General features: G+C 43.4%; 2 protein-coding genes across 4 annotated transcripts in view; both read left to right on the top strand.

Moving 5' to 3' along the window:
• CLC-D (chloride channel D) overlaps window positions 1-16,533 on the top strand; it is a 386,191-nt gene that overhangs the window by 254,756 nt on the left and 114,902 nt on the right. The gene's annotated exons all lie outside the window — the stretch shown is intronic.
• LOC149153631 (uncharacterized) lies at window positions 13,349-14,590 on the top strand. Its single transcript, XM_089439333.1, has 2 exons — window positions 13,349-13,840; window positions 13,963-14,590. Exons 1-2 carry the CDS (start codon window positions 13,392-13,394, stop codon window positions 14,588-14,590), a joined length of 1,077 nt encoding a protein of 358 aa, XP_089295459.1. The 5' UTR covers window positions 13,349-13,391.

Genomic DNA, 16,533 nt, shown 5'->3' with positions numbered 1-16,533 from the left:
AAGAAGACCCTGACGAACAGATACCCCATACCCAGGATCGATGAGTTGATGGATGAGTTGAGAGGAGCACGGTTCTTCTCAAAGATTGATTTGAGATCTGGGCACCATCAGATTCGCGTGAGGGAGCAGGACATTCCCAAGACTGCCTTCAGGTGTCACTATGGGCACTTTGAGTTTTTGGTGATGCCCTTCGGGCTAACCAACGCCCCAGCTACATTTCAGTCTTGCATGAATCACATCTTCCGCAGTCGCTTAAGGAAATTTGTGTTGGTGTTCTTTGATGATATCCTCATTTACAACAGGACTTGGGAGGAGCATCTCCAGCACATTGAGACAGTATTATGCATCTTGGAGGAGCAGCAGTTCTATGCCAAGCTCTCGAAATGTGAGTTCAGGTTGACGAAGATGTTATACTTGGGACACGTCATAGGAGTGGACAGAGTGAGGGTCCACGAGGAGAAGATCAGGGCCATCAGAGATTGGCTGGAGCCGAGAAACGTGACGGAACTTCGAGGATTCATTGGCATTTGTACTTACTACCGGAAGTTTGTCAAGGGTTTCTCACAGCTTGCTGCACCCTTGACAGATTTGACGAGGAAGGGGGCATTCAGTTGGTTGGATACAGCGCAGCGAGCCTTCGACAGGCTCAAGGAGGTTATGAGCAGCTGCCCAGTGCTTGTGTTGCCAGATTTTACGCAGCCATTTGTTTTGGAGTGTGATGCGTCGGGAGAGGGGATCGACGCAGTGTTGATGCAGGGAGGTCACCCTATAGCCTTTGAGAGCCGGAAGCTCCTTCCGCACGAGAGGTTGTATTCTATATACGACAAGGAGATGCTGGCCATCATGCATGCATTGGCTAAGTACCGACAGTATTTGGTGGGTAACAGGTTCAGGGTGAGGACTGATCACAACAGCCTCAAGTTCTTTTTGGAGCAGAAGCAGCTATAGGAGAGGCAGCAGAAGTGGATTAGCAAGATCCAAGCATATGACTTTGACATTGAGTCTGTCAAGGGTAAGAACAACGTGGTAGCAGATGCCCTTTCACGTAGGCCAGCCGCGTTGTCTCTTATGAGCTTGGACGCAGACTGGAGGGCTCGACTCTTAGTAGAGTACTCCAAGGACAGATTTCTATGTGAGGTTCTGGATGGGCAGGTGACGGATGACAGGTACAGGGTGGTCGATGAGATCATCTACTACAAGGACTGGATCTTCTTGACTGAGGGGTCTCAGCTCAAGAAGAAGATACTTCAAGCGTCACATGATTCACCATTGGCAGGTCATCAGGGGTTTACCAAAACCTACAGGGCCATTAGAGAGAGGTTCTCATGGAAGGGCCTCAAGGAGGACGTACTCCAGCATGTCCGGGAGTGCGATGTTTGCCAGAGGAACAAGGGGGAGATGAACCATCCAGCAGGACTATTGCAGCCTCTTCCCATTCCGGAGGGGAAATGGGAGTGTATTTCGATGGACTTCATCACAGGGTTGCCCATGGTACAGGGCAAGGATTGCATCTTTGTCGTTGTTGATCGGCTGACAAAGTACTCACACTTTTTTGCCATATCCGCACACTACACAGCAGCGCAGGTGGCCGAGCTGTTCTTCAGAGAGATTTTCAGGTTACATGGTCTTCCCAAGACCATCACCAGTGACAGGGACAGCCGTTTCATGGGCGGATTTTGGCAGGAGCTTTTCCGGTTGGTGGGGACGGAGTTGACACCGAGTACCAATTATCACCCACAGATGGACGGGCAGACATAGATAGTTAACAAGTGGCTGGAGGGCTACTTGCGTAACTATGTCAGTGGACAGCAACGAGCATGGCTGAAGTGGCTGCATTTGGAGGAGTACTGCTACAACACTACACATCACATGTCCATCGGTATGTCACCATTCTATGCTTTGTATGGATATCATCCTTTGTCTTTTGCTGATGTGATGTTTGGTGCTAGCAAGGCTTCGAGAGCCAAGATTTGGATCCAAGAGAATCAGGATATTCTCTGAGCTCTCAAGGATAACATGGCTATAGCGCAGAACCAGCAGAAGTTGTATGCTGATAGGGGTCGGGTGGAGAGACAGTTTGAGGTAGGGGACTTGGTCTACCTACGATTACATCCATACCGACAGTCGTCACTGAAGCAGAAGGGGGCTAAAAAGCTCAAGCCCCGCTTTTATGGGCCATACAGGTTGATATGCAGGATTGGACAGGTAGCATATGAGTTGGAGCTGCCCCAAGGCAGCAAGATTCATAACGTTTTCCACGTATCATGCCTGAAGAAGGCATTGGGACAGCATGTGACAGTGACAGATGAGCTACACCCACGAATGATGAGGGGCATTTGGTGTTGCAGCCAGAGGATATTATTGATACCAGGGAGAGGCGGCTATGGAGCAGGACGGTCTAGGAATTCTTGGTGAAGTGGAAGAATTTACCGGATGAGGATGCCACTTGGGAGAGAGAAAATTTTGCAGCATCCATCACTTTAGTTGCTTGAGGACAAGCAACATTTTGTCGGGGGAGACTGTAATATTCCTAATTAGCCAGGGCTAATTAGAATATTCGATTTTGCTCAATTTTGCCTTCTATAGTTATTTGTAAATAAAAAGGTGAGGAAAAGGGGACATAGCTCACTTTTAGAATAAAAGTCACTTCCTAGTAGCACAACGTTGTGACTTAAAGGGGAGCCAAGGGGGGCCAAAGGACCACGCAGACACTTGGAGGGACTGCGCAGAGGGAAAGGGAACACGTGGCAAGAGGGAATTACGTTGGAGGAGGTGAGTCTTGAGATTGGGAGAGGCCAATGCTATAAAGGAGAGAGGAGTCTCCTCATTTTGTCATTCGATTATGAGCATTTGAGCTAGTCACTTCAACTTGGAGCACACTGGCTGTTTAGCCTGTCTGCAACACTATTTAGTGCATTGAGTGTCTCCGTTCGGAGATCTCACCCTTAGCCCTAGGGGACTTCGAGTGCCTACTCGGGCAAAGTATTTTCAGCTGTCTTTTTGCAGTAGTTTTGATCTTTGGCATTGAGGTGGAGCTGAGCATTGGAAGACTGCGCAGTGTTGAGAGAGAAGGACGTAGTTCTTCTGGGTGCAGTTCCAGATTGAGGATTTGTGGAGGAGTTGAGATGGAATATTGAGCAAGGGATCAACTCTTGCATATTGGAGTGGTTTGGCAGAGTTTCAGGCAATATTTTGGAGGATTCTACTCAATGGCAGTGCAGGGCCTTGAGGGATTGCGTGATTCCCCAAGGGGGTGATTTTCGGGGGTCGACCATTTCTGAAAAGCTTTCTGGTTTTTCTGGGTTTTCTAAGTAGGGGCAGATTCCAGAGTTTCAGCATTTTCTAAGGAGGGGAACAACCCCAAATCCACATTTGATTTCCAGCAGTAGCAGCAGCACGACAATTTTCCAGCAACATCCACGCAGAGGCCATTCCTTTGTTATTCTGAGTGTATTTCTTCACTTGCCTGGTGCAAGTCGAGGTGCCATCCTTCTGATCACCTCCTGTACTCATTCCATTACTCAGTATAATAAAATGGCTTAGCATTTCTCTCTGCATTTCTCGAGTATCTGCTTATATTTCATGCTTATATTATTATATGTTACACCACTGTTATTTTTATCATTTTGAGTTTCTCGGTTATTATATTATTTGTGCGTATTTGGTTGGAGTTTACTGGGGTTTTGGGGAAAATCTTTGAAACAGGATATTACGTTTGACTAGAGGTAGAGCTCCGTGCGTCATGTAGTCTTTGATATCACTCCACAATCAATTGGAAGACCTTCCCAATGATGTCATCAATGTAGGGAGGTAAGGGCACTAATATCCTCAGGATCTCACTAAAACAAGAGGAGGTTATAGGCTTGACTCTTTCACTCAGATGCTAGAAGAATTTGGCTCGTATGAAGGCGAGCATGGCCGACTTCCGAGTCCAATTCAAACTCTATTCTAATTGATCCACCTTGGAAAGATAGGATTCCTGCCTTTCCAATGTGGGAAGGACATCTTCTAATCTTACAATCTTCAAGTTTGACCCAAGTGCCAAAAGCCAATCATTAGAGAAATTTTGAGGTAAAAAATAGGCCTCAAAATAGAAATGTACAACCAAAATCAACTTTATAGGATCTAGTAGGATTCAAGATGATGATATCAAACATGGGGGATGATTCACCATTTTTGGAGTAAAAATGTAAAAAGATTAAAAAAAAACTACTTTTTCAACTCGTATTTTCAACTTATCTTCCTACGGTTTTACCCAAATTTCAAGCGGGAACACTCGTTGGGTGTAGAATTTAATTCCTCATCCAAGGAGTACCCATGTTGCATACTTTCAATCAATGTTTTAAAACTCCGACTCGACCGAGGGTCGTCTCCGACTCGGTATTGACTCGGCCAACTCGATTTCAATGACTCGATCGTTGTAAAAAATACATTAAATATTTTTTTTTTATAAAAAAATATAATTTTAAAGATTTTCATTCATGTTTCTAAACATACAACGTTATGATCTAGATGGAAGACAACATATGATCAAAGTAGGCTCATGAATATATCCATTATATCAAAATGGCACCCAATGCACTGTCCAATACATACATGGTCAAAGATTCAAAACGAAAACACATAACCAAGGAGGCTAGAAATGGCCTCTACAACAAAAGTAAACTATGACCAGTACTACTAGGCCACTGGCTAGTAGTTACTGCCAGAGGAGCCAAGATCATGTGGATCAATCTCTGGATCATCATTAGAGTCAGACAGGGGGCCCCATGGCTCCTCCTCATCATCATCTCCAACTGCAACTGTAGAAGTGGTAGCACTAGCAGGCTGTGCAGCAGATGCAAGTTGAGATAGAGAAGATATGCGGTTGCGCTTCTGTCGTGGCTGAGCAGAGGAAGCGCCTGCAATTGGAGTCCTTGCTCGCTGTGAGGCTGAGGCTGGTAGTACAAGTGGATCGGGATCTACATTCAACTGAACATCATGTTCGAGTGATGCCTCCCTATCTAAATCAAAATCAAGATCCTCGTCAAGATCAAACTTTGCTGGATGACTCTCCACTACCCAATCTGATGTTGGATCAATGTCTTCCAACACAATGGGATCCGAATCAGGTCTTTTGTTCAACAATTGGTTGTGTTTGAGCCGGAGGTTGTATTGGACATAGACTAGATCATTTAACTTTTTTTGATCCAAATGGTTTCTCTTATTTGTGTGAATCCTCTCAAAGACAGACCAATTGTGCTCACACCCAGTAGCACTGCAAGTTTGACTCAAAATACGAATTGCAAACTTCTGCAATTCAGGACAACGGCCACCAAAAGCCTCCCAATTGTGCTCACACCCAGTAGCACTGCAAGTTTGACTCAAAATACGAATTGCAAACTTCTGCAATTCAGGACAACGGCCACCAAAAGCCTCCCACCATTGTGCTGCAAAGAACATAGGAGTGTAATGAGTTAGCTCAACAAAATTACAAATTATATCCAACTTTCAAATTATAAACGATTTAACAAAATTTAAAAAAACTATTAAGAATTTGAAAATTGAAATTTTTGTTTACTTGGCTCATCTGCTTCTCTTGCAATCTTTGCTAGGTTCTTACCAAAGGTACCCAAGGCATTGCTGAAGGTTGTGACCTGTCGGTGTATCTCCAACTAATTAGACTCCAATGGGATCATGCGATCAATGCAGTTAATCAGTGCATCTCTAACCTCCCCCCTCAAAGCTCCTGACTCCTTGTTATGAATATAATTCATAACAATTAGCTAAATAAAATAAATATAAATATTAAATAATTAATATTATTTAGGTTAATTAGTCATTAAATTAAGTGAAAAGGCATGTCTAAAAGACATGCCCATTTACAAAAGGTCACCTGTTGAGGTATAAAAGCAGGGTCCTCATTGTATATTCAAATCATTTCATACATTTTATATAATAATAAATAATTATTTTAAATACCTTCTGTGTATTTTTAACAATTAAACTTACATGCTATCAACATTTGTGTTTCAGCATAAGTTTTTATGCTTTAGTGGTATCAGAGCCATGGCACACGATATAATCATGCGGGCCTTTGAACGTAGTTTGCCGCACAATGTGCCATTACGTTCACATCTTGATTACATTGAAGAAGCATTTTAGCGATTAGAAAAATCAATTGCAGAAGTTAAAAAATATCGAAAGGAAATCGATAATAAGGAAGAAATAGATAATAATGATGAAGAAATAGAAGATGATGACAAAGAAAAAGAAGAATTCAATCAAAATGTTGATTTTAATGGCAATGAAAATGATCCGGATGAAAATGATGTGGATGAAGACTATCAAAAAAAGGTTATCAGTAAGGGTAAGACCAATCCAGTGCATCAATACGGTCGCCGATATTTATTGTTTTGGACGGCCAATGATCTCTTTTCTGTAGGAGGAAGGGATCCGGATAATAAAGACACTGTGTTACTGGCACGCGCAGAGAATATACCTTGGATATTTTTGCTAATTCTTGGAAATCGCTTGGCACCCTTGCTTAAACGATGTTTAATTTGTAACAAAAAGCTCCTTTTCTGTTGAAATTTAGTACCGGAGGACAGGTGGTTCCCTAAGGCTTTGATCTTTGGCCTAGGGAAAAGTGTCCAAAAGAATTTAATTTTTCTCCTAAAGTAACTTTATAATTTTTTATAAAGTTAAATCTAATTTGAAAGTGACTTTAAGTGATAAAGTTACTAAGTCTAATTTTAAAGTGACTTTTATAAAGTCAATGAAAAATTAGAAAGGAAAAGTGACTTTGGAAATAAATGACTAAGTGGGTCTTTATTAAAGTGGGGTGAATTAAAAAATAGAAAGTGAGATTTAAATGAGCATTTAATCTCAACCATTGATCTAAATCTATTTCAGCCATTGGATTTAGGGATCACCCAAAAGTCATTTAGGGTTGGGTTAAGGGAGGAAAAGAAGGAAAAGATCATTCATTCTTTCATGAGCAGATTGGGAGAAGGAGAGCAAGAGAGCAAAGGAGATTTCTGGACAAGGAGGAGAAAGAGGCAGCAGTTTGGCACACATACCAAGGCAGCACTTCAGCAAATCCGTACAGCTCAAAGAACAAGCAGAAAAAGGCAGATTTAGTGAGCAAAACAGTGAAAAAATTGATTTTCAGCACGAATTTCGAGGTCTGTCCATACAAGTCCGTACGACCGTCCGTACCGTCCGTACATCTGTACGTCTGTACAGTCCGTACATCCGTACGGTCCGTACAGCGCGTATAGCGATTTTCCAGATTGTCTGTTAGCTGAAAAACAGATAAGTTTGCTTGCTGGAAAAATTTCTGTTTTGCTGATTTTTGCTGAAAAATTTTCTCTGTAAAAGGCATTTTCCAGAAATAAAGAAGAGCTCTCAAACTAGTTTTCCCCAAGAGTTGTAGGGGGTTTTTCCAGGGTCAAATTGACCAAAAATCACTGAGTTTAAATGTGTTTTTATGGCTGTTTTTAATTGCTGATTTTTATTTCTGCAATTTCCAGCATTCTGAAAAATTTCCAGAATTTGTGTTTTCAGCAATATTTATTTTTTTCAGTCTGTTAAATGTATGGTTATGGGAATGGGCATTTAACTACATGGGAGAAATAAGGTGAAACTGAAAACCGGGGTGGGAAACAGAAAATTTTACATGGTATCAGAGCTTGAGTGCTGAAGGGCAGTTTGGGACAGCAAAAGGAAAAAAATACAGCTGCTGATTTTTTCACTCAGAAAATTCCAGCAAGCTGATTTTTCATAAACAGCAGTTTTATCTTTACCACAGCAGTGCTATTTTTCAGTTTTAGGACAGCAAGATGTCATTGGGATTGAGAGTGGAGGATAGGTTGGATGGGCATACAAATTACAGCGTTTGGAAGGAGAGAATGCAGAGTATCTTTGAGGAGGCAGAAGTCTGGGATATCATGGTGCATACAGCACAGCACCCTGTTGTTGTGCCTACTGATGCTACTCAGTTGGCAGCTTATAATAGAAAGAACAACAAGGGTAAGAGGCTGATTCTAGACGGAATCAAAGACCATTGCATTCTTCATGTGAGAGGAAAGAGCAATGCCCATGAGATGTGGACAGCATTGTCCAATCTCTACCAGAGTACCAATGAGAACCGGAAAATGGTCCTGAAGGAGAAGCTGAAGAACATTAAGATGGGGAATGATAGTGCAGCTGGATATCTCACAAAGATTACCAATGTGAGAGATGAGTTGGCAGCGATTGGAGAGGCCATTCCATCCACTGAGTTGGTGCGTATTGCAGTGAATGGCCTCCTCCGTTCATGGTTGAACTTTGCTGATGGGGTTTGTGCACGTGAGACCCTTCCCACATGGGAGAGGTTTTGGGATGATTGTATTCAGACAGAGATCAGGAAAGGACAGCTTGGGGCAGCCAAGCCAGTTGAGCAGGATGAGGACGTAGCACTGGTGGCAGGAGGCAAGAAAGGCAAAGGGAAGAAGCAGGCTTCCACAAGCGGTGGTGGAGGCAAAGGCAAAGGTAAAGGTAAACCGGGTAACTCACAGAAGGACTATTCCAAAGTGAAGTGTTGGAATTGTCAGAAGATGGGACACTATGCAGTTGTGTGTCCGGAGAAGAAGAAGAAGAAGGGGAAGAACCAGGATGTGGCAGCTTCAGCTGAGATTGAGGACTTTGCAGGTCGTTTTGACCGAGAGTTTGCGTTCACTACATGTGAGTCCTCTAGTGCAGGATCACCTGCCACACAGGTTCAGAGGGAGCATGCTTTTCCCTCGATTAGCGGAGCATCTACAGGTATCTGGTATGTGGACAGTGGGGCTTCACGTCACATGACAGGAGTCCGGGAGTACTTCTCAGAGCTTTCAGAGAGTGGCACTGATATTGAGGTAGTACTCGGTGATGACAGAGTTGTTAGAGCAGTCGGGGTGGGTACACTGACATTTCAGAGGGAGTCCAGACCTCCCTTGAAAGTGTCAGATGTTCTTTATGTGCCAGGGATGAGGAAGAACCTCATATCCGTCTCAGCTTTGGAGGACAGAGGATATGAGGTACTGTTCAGGGGAGGACAAGTGTTGATGTATCCCAGGGGCACTCCAGCTGATTCAGCTAGAGTGATAGGTGTACGCCATGCAAAGGTGTACAAGTTTGCATTCCAGCCCCTTTTGGCATTGAGCAGTAGTACCGACAGCAGAGCTAGCAGTTCTGAGCTGTGTGAGATTTGGCACCGCAGGATGGGACACATGTATCATGGAGCCTTGAGGACATTGCGGGAGATCACTACAGGTGTGCCAGATTTCAGTACTGATCACTTTGATACTTGCAGAGGTTGTGCGATGGGCAAGTTTGCCAAATCCCCTTTTCCCAGCAGTGACAGCAGAGCGACTGGGATACTTGATTTGATTCATTCTGATGTGAGCGGTCGGATGTCTCATGTTTCCTTGAGTGGATATGAGTACTATGTTTTATTCATTGATGATCACTCCAGGAGGACCTGGATTTATTTCTTGAAGACCAAGAGTGAGGTCTTCAAGCGGTTTCAGGAGTTCAGAGCTCTTGTGGAGACTCAGACAGGTCGAAAAATCAAGTCCCTGAGGTCGGACAATGGAGGAGAGTACACCCTTGGAGAGTTTGTTGATTATTGTGCGGAGGCAGGCATTAGGAGGGAGTTCACTGTTCCTTACAACCCCCAGCAGAACGGGGTTGCGGAGAGGAAGAACAGATCCATCATAGGGGCTGCCAAAGCCATGTTACATGATCAGGGGTTGCCATTGTTCTTGTGGGCAGAGGCCTGCAATACAGCTGTTTACTTGCAGAACAGGAGTCCGCATCGTGCCTTGGGGCACATGACTCCGGAGGAGGCTTTCTCTGGGAAGAAGCCTGATCTTGGTCATCTTCATATCTTTGGATGCATTACATACTCCTATATACCCAAGGAGAAGAGGACCAAACTAGAGCCCACCGCAGAGAAGGGTATCTTTGTGGGCTACAGTGAGACCTCAAAGGCCTTTCGGATTTACATTCCTGCACAGAGGAGAGTTGTTGTCAGACGGGATGTGAAGTTCGAGGAGGACAGGGCCTTTAGGAGGTCACGGGAGTTAGAGTATCTGGATCAGCCAGACCCTCAGCAGCAGTTGAGTCAGTCGCAGGGATCCAGTGGGCAGGGATCAGGAGGATCCGGAGGTACATCTATGAGGATGTCAGGTCCATCAGTGAGCAGTGGCTCGCCGAGCCAGAGGGGTGGTGCTCCGGGCAGCATGCAGAGCAGTTCACAGAGCAGTTCACTAGGGAGTCCACTGATGGATAGTTCACACGGTACCTCAGCTTCTACAGGTTCAGGTGCAGGCAGGAGGACAGCAGACAGACAGTCAGGAGTTCAGGCTACTGATGGTGATGAGGAGGAGGAGTTTCATTCTCCTATGGGAGAAGCATGCTCAGGGAAGAGGAAGCCCAAGTGGCTTCAGGACACCTTGAGAGATGCCACATCTGTTGCTGAGCCGAAGAGGCCGGTCAGAGAGAGTAGACCACCTGAGAGGTTTTGTAGTTATATGGCGATGGTTACCAGCATCCTTGACTTTGAGCCTTCTAGCTATGAGGAGGCAGCTAGCCAGCAGGTCTGGAGAGAGGCCATGCAGGAGGAGTATTCTTCTATCATGAAGAATGATGTTTGGGAGGTGGTGCCGAGGCCTGAGGGCAAATCCGTGGTTACTTCCAGATGGCTTTACAAGGTAAAGCATGCTGCAGATGGCAGCATTGAGAAATTCAAAGCGAGGTTTGTGGCTAGAGGGTTCTCCCAGGTAGAGGGAGTTGATTATGAGGAGACCTTCGCTCCCGTGGTTCGATATACTTCGATCCGCTCCATTATATCGATAGCAGCAGAGATGGGTTGGAAGATCCACCAGATGGATGTGAAGACCGCATTTCTCAATGGCTTCATACAGGAGGAGGTGTACATTGAGCAGCCACAGGGCTTTGAGGTGCATGGGAAGGAGTCCCATGTGTGCAGATTGAAGAAGGCCCTTTATGGCCTGAAGCAAGCTCCCAGAGCTTGGTACTCCAGGATAGATGCATACTTGCAGGGGATGGGTTTCACAAAGAGTGAGGCAGATCCGAACCTTTACTTTATTGTGATTGGTGAGGAGCCTCTCATTCTGGTGCTGTATGTGGATGACTTGATCATTACAGGTGCAGAGAGACTCATAGAGCACTGCAAGAGAGATCTTGCGGCGGAGTTTGAGATGAAGGACATCGGCTTGATGCATTACTTTTTGGGTTTGGAGGTGTGGCAGGAGGAGGGGCATTTCTTCCTGGGGCAGGGGAAGTATATTGTGGACATCCTTAGCAGATTCCACATGGAGGATTGTAGACCCATGTCGACACCGATGATCACCAACTGGAAGAAGCTTCATGCTTCGGATTCCGAGTTGGTGGATCCCACATTGTACAGGCAGCTGATTGGTTCCTTGATGTATTTGGTCAACACTAGACCAGATATCTGTTTTGCAGTCAACACGATGAGTCAGTTTATGTGTGAGCCTAGGAAGGTTCACTAGGTGGCTGCAAAACACATTTTGCGGTACTTGCAGGGGACAGTGGATTATGGTCTGGACTACAGGCAGGGAGATGGAGTGAGATTGGCAGGATACACTGATTCTGATTGGGCAGGTTGTGCTTCTGATAGGAAGAGCACTTCAGGGTGTTGTTTTGGGTTGGGTTCAGCAGTAGTGTCATGGTTCAGCCGGAAGCAGCAGTCAGTAGCACTGAGTTCAGCGGAAGCAGAGTATATGGCAGCCAGTCTAGCTAGTTGTGAGGCCATCTGGCTTCGCAAGATGTTGTTTGGCTTATTTGGTCAGCCGTTGAGACCTTCAGTGATTTACTGTGATAATCAGAGTTGCATTAAACTCACGGGGAATCCAGTATTTCATGACAGGTCAAAGCATATCGGGATCAGATATCATTTCATCAGAGACTATGTTCAGAAGGGAGCTGTGAAGCTTGAATATATTTCCACTGATGAGCAGGTTGCAGATATTCTTACCAAAGCCTTACCACGGGGCAAGCATGTCTACTTCAGAGACAAGATGGGTGTGGTGAGGAACACCTTCCTCGGTAAGAGGGAGTGTTGAAATTTAGTACCGGAGGACAGGTGGTTCCCTAAGGCTTTGATCTTTGGCCTAGGGAAAAGTGTCCAAAAGAATTTAATTTTTCTCCTAAAGTAACTTTATAATTTTTTATAAAGTTAAATCTAATTTGAAAGTGACTTTAAGTGATAAAGTTACTAAGTCTAATTTTAAAGTGACTTTTATAAAGTCAATGAAAAATTAGAAAGGAAAAGTGACTTTGGAAATAAATGACTAAGTGGGTCTTTATTAAAGTGGGGTGAATTAAAAAATAGAAAGTGAGATTTAAATGAGCATTTAATCTCAGCCATTGATCTAAATCTATTTCAACCATTGGATTTAGGGATCACCCAAAAGTCATTTAGGGTTGGGTTAAGGGAGGAAAAGGAGGAAAAGATCATTCATTCTTTCATGAGCAGATTGGGAGAAGGAGAGCAAGAGAGCAAAGGAGATTTCTGGACAAGGAGGAGAAAGAGGCAGCAGTTTGGCACACATACCAAGGCAGCACTTCAGCAAATCCGTACAGCTCAAAGAACAAGCAGAAAAAGGCAGATTTAGTGAGCAAAACAGTGAAAAAATTGATTTTCAGCACGAATATCGAGGAGGCGATTTTCTGCACGAATTTCGAGGTCTGTCCGTACAAGTCCGTACGGCCGTCCGTACAGTCCGTACATCCGTACGGTCCGTACAGCTCGTACAGCGATTTTCCAGATTGTCTGTTAGCTGAAAAACAGATAAGTTTGCTTGCTGGAAAAATTTCTGTTTTGCTGATTTTTGCTGAAAAATTTTCTCTGTAAAAGGCATTTTCCAGAAATAAAGAAGAGCTCTCAAACTGGTTTTCCCCAAGAGTTGTAGGGGGTTTTTCTAGGGTCAAGTTGACCAAAAATCACTGAGTTTAAATGTGTTTTTATGGCTGTTTTTAATCGCTGATTTTTATTTCTGCAATTTCCAGCATTCTGAAAAATTTCCAGAATTTGTGTTTTCAGCAATATTTATTTTTTTCAGTCTGTTAAATGTATGGTTATGGGAATGGGCATTTAACTACATGGGAGAAATAAGGTGAAACTGAAAACCGGGGTGGGAAACAGAAAATTTTACATTGTCACTATCTCCAGGTTATGTAACTATGGCAGTAAAATAAGTTTGCATGTGCGAGGAATTCCAATTTATATTGTTAGCAAGGTGTTACATAACATTATAAATGGAGATGAATACATGATTCCTTTGTGGTTAGGAGAAGGTCTTCTTGAAAGGAATCAGAGTGGCCGCGACCCGTATGAGATGGGAAGAATTTATGCCAACATTTTAGCCGATCGTTGTTTGATCGACCCTCTTCTCACAGACGTCGATGGCCGCGTGGTCCATTTCAAGATGCACGACATCCTCCGTGGTTTGGCCATACAAATTGGTGAGCAGGAAGAAAAGTTCTACTGCCGCGCAGGTAATGGCTTGACAGATCAGTTGGTTGAAAATGAGTATTCAGAATGCACCAGGCTTTTCTTGAATGACAACAAATTGAGTTCGCTTCCCAACTCATTCAGAACTCCATATATATTCTCACTGTTGATTGCTCACAACAATTTTACAAAAATTCCAAGAAAGGCAATTGGGAATATGGGCTCTCTAAAAGTTTTGCATTTGAGTGGCAACGATATGGAGTCATTGCCAAAGAGTTTGGGGAGTTTGAAACAGCTAGTATCCTTGCACTTACGCTGGATGCCCATCAAAAGGTTGCCTGCAGCTCTTACAAATCTTGCAAGTCTCCAAGTCCTGGATCTGTCTTACTCCAACATCACAGAATTACCGTTTGGCAGCTAGTATCCTTGCACTTACGCTGGATGCCAATCAAAAGGTTGCCTGCAGCTCTTACAAATCTTGCAAGTCTCCAAGTCCTGGATCTGTCTTACTCCAACATCACAGAATTACCGTTTGGCATTCATAAGCTAACATCCCTGCGGCGTCTGGACCTTTTTGGATGTCACGATTTGCAATGCCTTCCTCGTACTATCTCACGCCTTACCTCTTTGCAGTGCTTGAACACGTGGGGATGCGGGAAAGTGTGGACAAAACATGACAAAAAGAAAGCTGCTTCCGTAAATGATTTGGCATCTCTGACGCAACTGAAAATGTTAAGTTTATGGAACAGGGCAGAAACAATCAGCGAGGGAGCACTGGCTTTTGCTCAAAAGCTTCAGCACTTCCCGCACAGAAGTGTAATTGAGGGCATGTTCTCTCTCGAGGATAGATCCAGCTCCTTCGCCTTGGATTTATATTTGTGGATCCGCAAATATTCCTGTTCTTTGTCTCAGAGAACTCATGTCAGCAGGATTTTCAACAACAACAATTGCCCATATCCTCCGAGTAGCACCCTCTGCTTCTGTGCGTGGGTGAGAGAAATTTGTCTTGCTCCACCCCCTTCTGTTCCACAATCTTCTAATAAACGCTCTCAGCAATCCAGCCATACTAGTCAAAATGTTTAGCGGCTCATTTAACTCAGTGACACCAAGCATTCCCTCGCTCTCCGCTTCTTGAACGATGCTCCTCTCCAAAATACTCAGTGGCTCATTCAACTCAGTGACACCATGCATTCCCTCTCTCTCCGCTTCTGGGACGATGCACGCAGCAGCTCCTCAGTCCGCGGTGTTCCTACGCTGCTGCTCGTCCTTGTTTTTGTATTGGCGTCGGCCAGGCGTTTTGTCAATTGGCTTCTCGCCCCTCTTCGTAATTTTGGGATTTTGGAAGAAGCCTCCCATCAATATCCTCCCGAGGAACCCCTCACTCTTTGGCCCCTCGCCCCTCTGAACGCTACGACTACTCATCATTCTTCTGTTGGTCATAATTCCCGCCTCATCTTCTCTTCTGTTTCGTCCCCCGGTGACATCCCTCTACACATTCTCCGTGAGAAACTACCGGCCGTCACTGAATACGGCAGTTTAAGAGCACATGGCCACGAAGATATTACATGTGCTGTTTGTCTCACTGATTTCAGGGTCACCGATCGAATCCGGCGGCTTGTCATAGGTTATGCCCAACGTCAAAACGCTGGGTCATACCTACATGACCCTCGGTGATACGACGGGTCCCCTAAAAATGGTCCAAAGCATAGTCAATCGGTTGCACCGTTTCAAGCCACCGTATGCATAGCCATTTTTGAAACCACCGTATGGACTTACGAGGTTGGTTGATCATAAAGTTAATCATTATATTGTATAGTTTATAATTATAAAATTTTATAATTATTAATTATATGATATAATTTATAAAAAAAATAGTATTTAAAAAAAATTCAAAAGAAAAGGAACATAATTATTATATTAAAAAAAAAATTGAAGTTATAAAAAATAAATAAATAAATAAAGAGTTACAAAAAAAAAAGACTAAAAAAAATAAAAAATTCAAAGGAATATCACTGATTAGCTATAAGACAAGAAGAAGGTCACGTTACATAGATCAAGACAACAATGACTAAGTGAAGAAAACCCCAGCATTAAAGCTTTGAGGACAAAGCTTCCGAAGGGAGAGGCTATCTTATGAATATAATTCATAACAATTAGCTAAATGGAATAAATATAAATATTAAATAATTAAATATTATTTAGGTTAATTAGTCATTAAATTAAGTGAAAAGGCAGGTCTAAAAGACATGCCCATTCACGAAAGGTCACCTGCTGAGGTATAAAAGCAGGGTCCTCATTGTACACAAATCATCTCATACATTTTATATAATAATAAATAATTATTTTAAATACCTTCTGTGTATTTTTAACAATTAAACCTACAAGCTATCAGCATTTGTGTTTCAGCATAAGTTTTTATGCTTTATAATGATACCGTGGGTTCAAAAAATACCCAGCTGCATGTATAGGGCGATGGAGTTGATTGTTTCATCTTTCATCAATGATTGCCCAAATGGGCCCATTCTTAGCCACTCTATCCTTGTATGCCCTCTTTATTTGCTCCTTTGATTGATCCATAGCCTCATAAATGAAGCCCATAGCCAATCTTTCCTCATCCACCAACTGCAACACCTTAACCAGTGGCTCAACGAGTTTCACAATCTTTGCTACCTTTCTCCAAAAAGTTTCTTCATTAACTTTCTTTTTCAATTCTTTGCCATCCAGTTTGTGAGACCAATTGCTTTGATTCCATTCATCACTGGAAAACATCTTTTGCAAGTTTCTATTTTGGGAAAGCATAGATTGCAATGTTAAAAAATGAGTAGCAAATTTAGTGATGGCAGGCCTAATAATATCCCTGCCCCCAGTTTGTTTCCTCATGAGGCTCAAAATCCATGAATGATTGTAGATAAATTTTGTTATGCTTTTGGCATGATGTACAGTGTTTTTGACCCATTCTAATTTTCCGATATCCTCAAGAATGAGGTCTATGCAATGTGCAACACGTGGGGTCCAAAAGATGGTCT

Source organism: Pinus tabuliformis, chromosome 9, assembly GCF_031772625.1.
Source record: "Pinus tabuliformis cultivar Carrire ecotype Pingquan chromosome 9, CPIR1, whole genome shotgun sequence".
NCBI lineage: Eukaryota > Viridiplantae > Streptophyta > Pinopsida > Pinales > Pinaceae > Pinus > Pinus tabuliformis.
The sequence above is the reverse complement of the archived record's forward strand: the minus strand, read 5'-3'. Positions and strand labels throughout refer to the sequence as shown.

What these genes read in the sequence shown, in the direction of transcription:
- LOC149153631 (XM_089439333.1), top strand. Translation starts at nt 13,392, where the DNA reads ATGGGAAGAATTTATGCCAACATTTTAGCCGATCGTTGTTTGATCGAC. An exon ending in CGCTGGATGCCCATCAAAAG is followed by an intron (nt 13,841 to 13,962) that starts GTTGCCTGCAGC and finishes GCCAATCAAAAG; the next exon opens with GTTGCCTGCAGCTCTTACAA.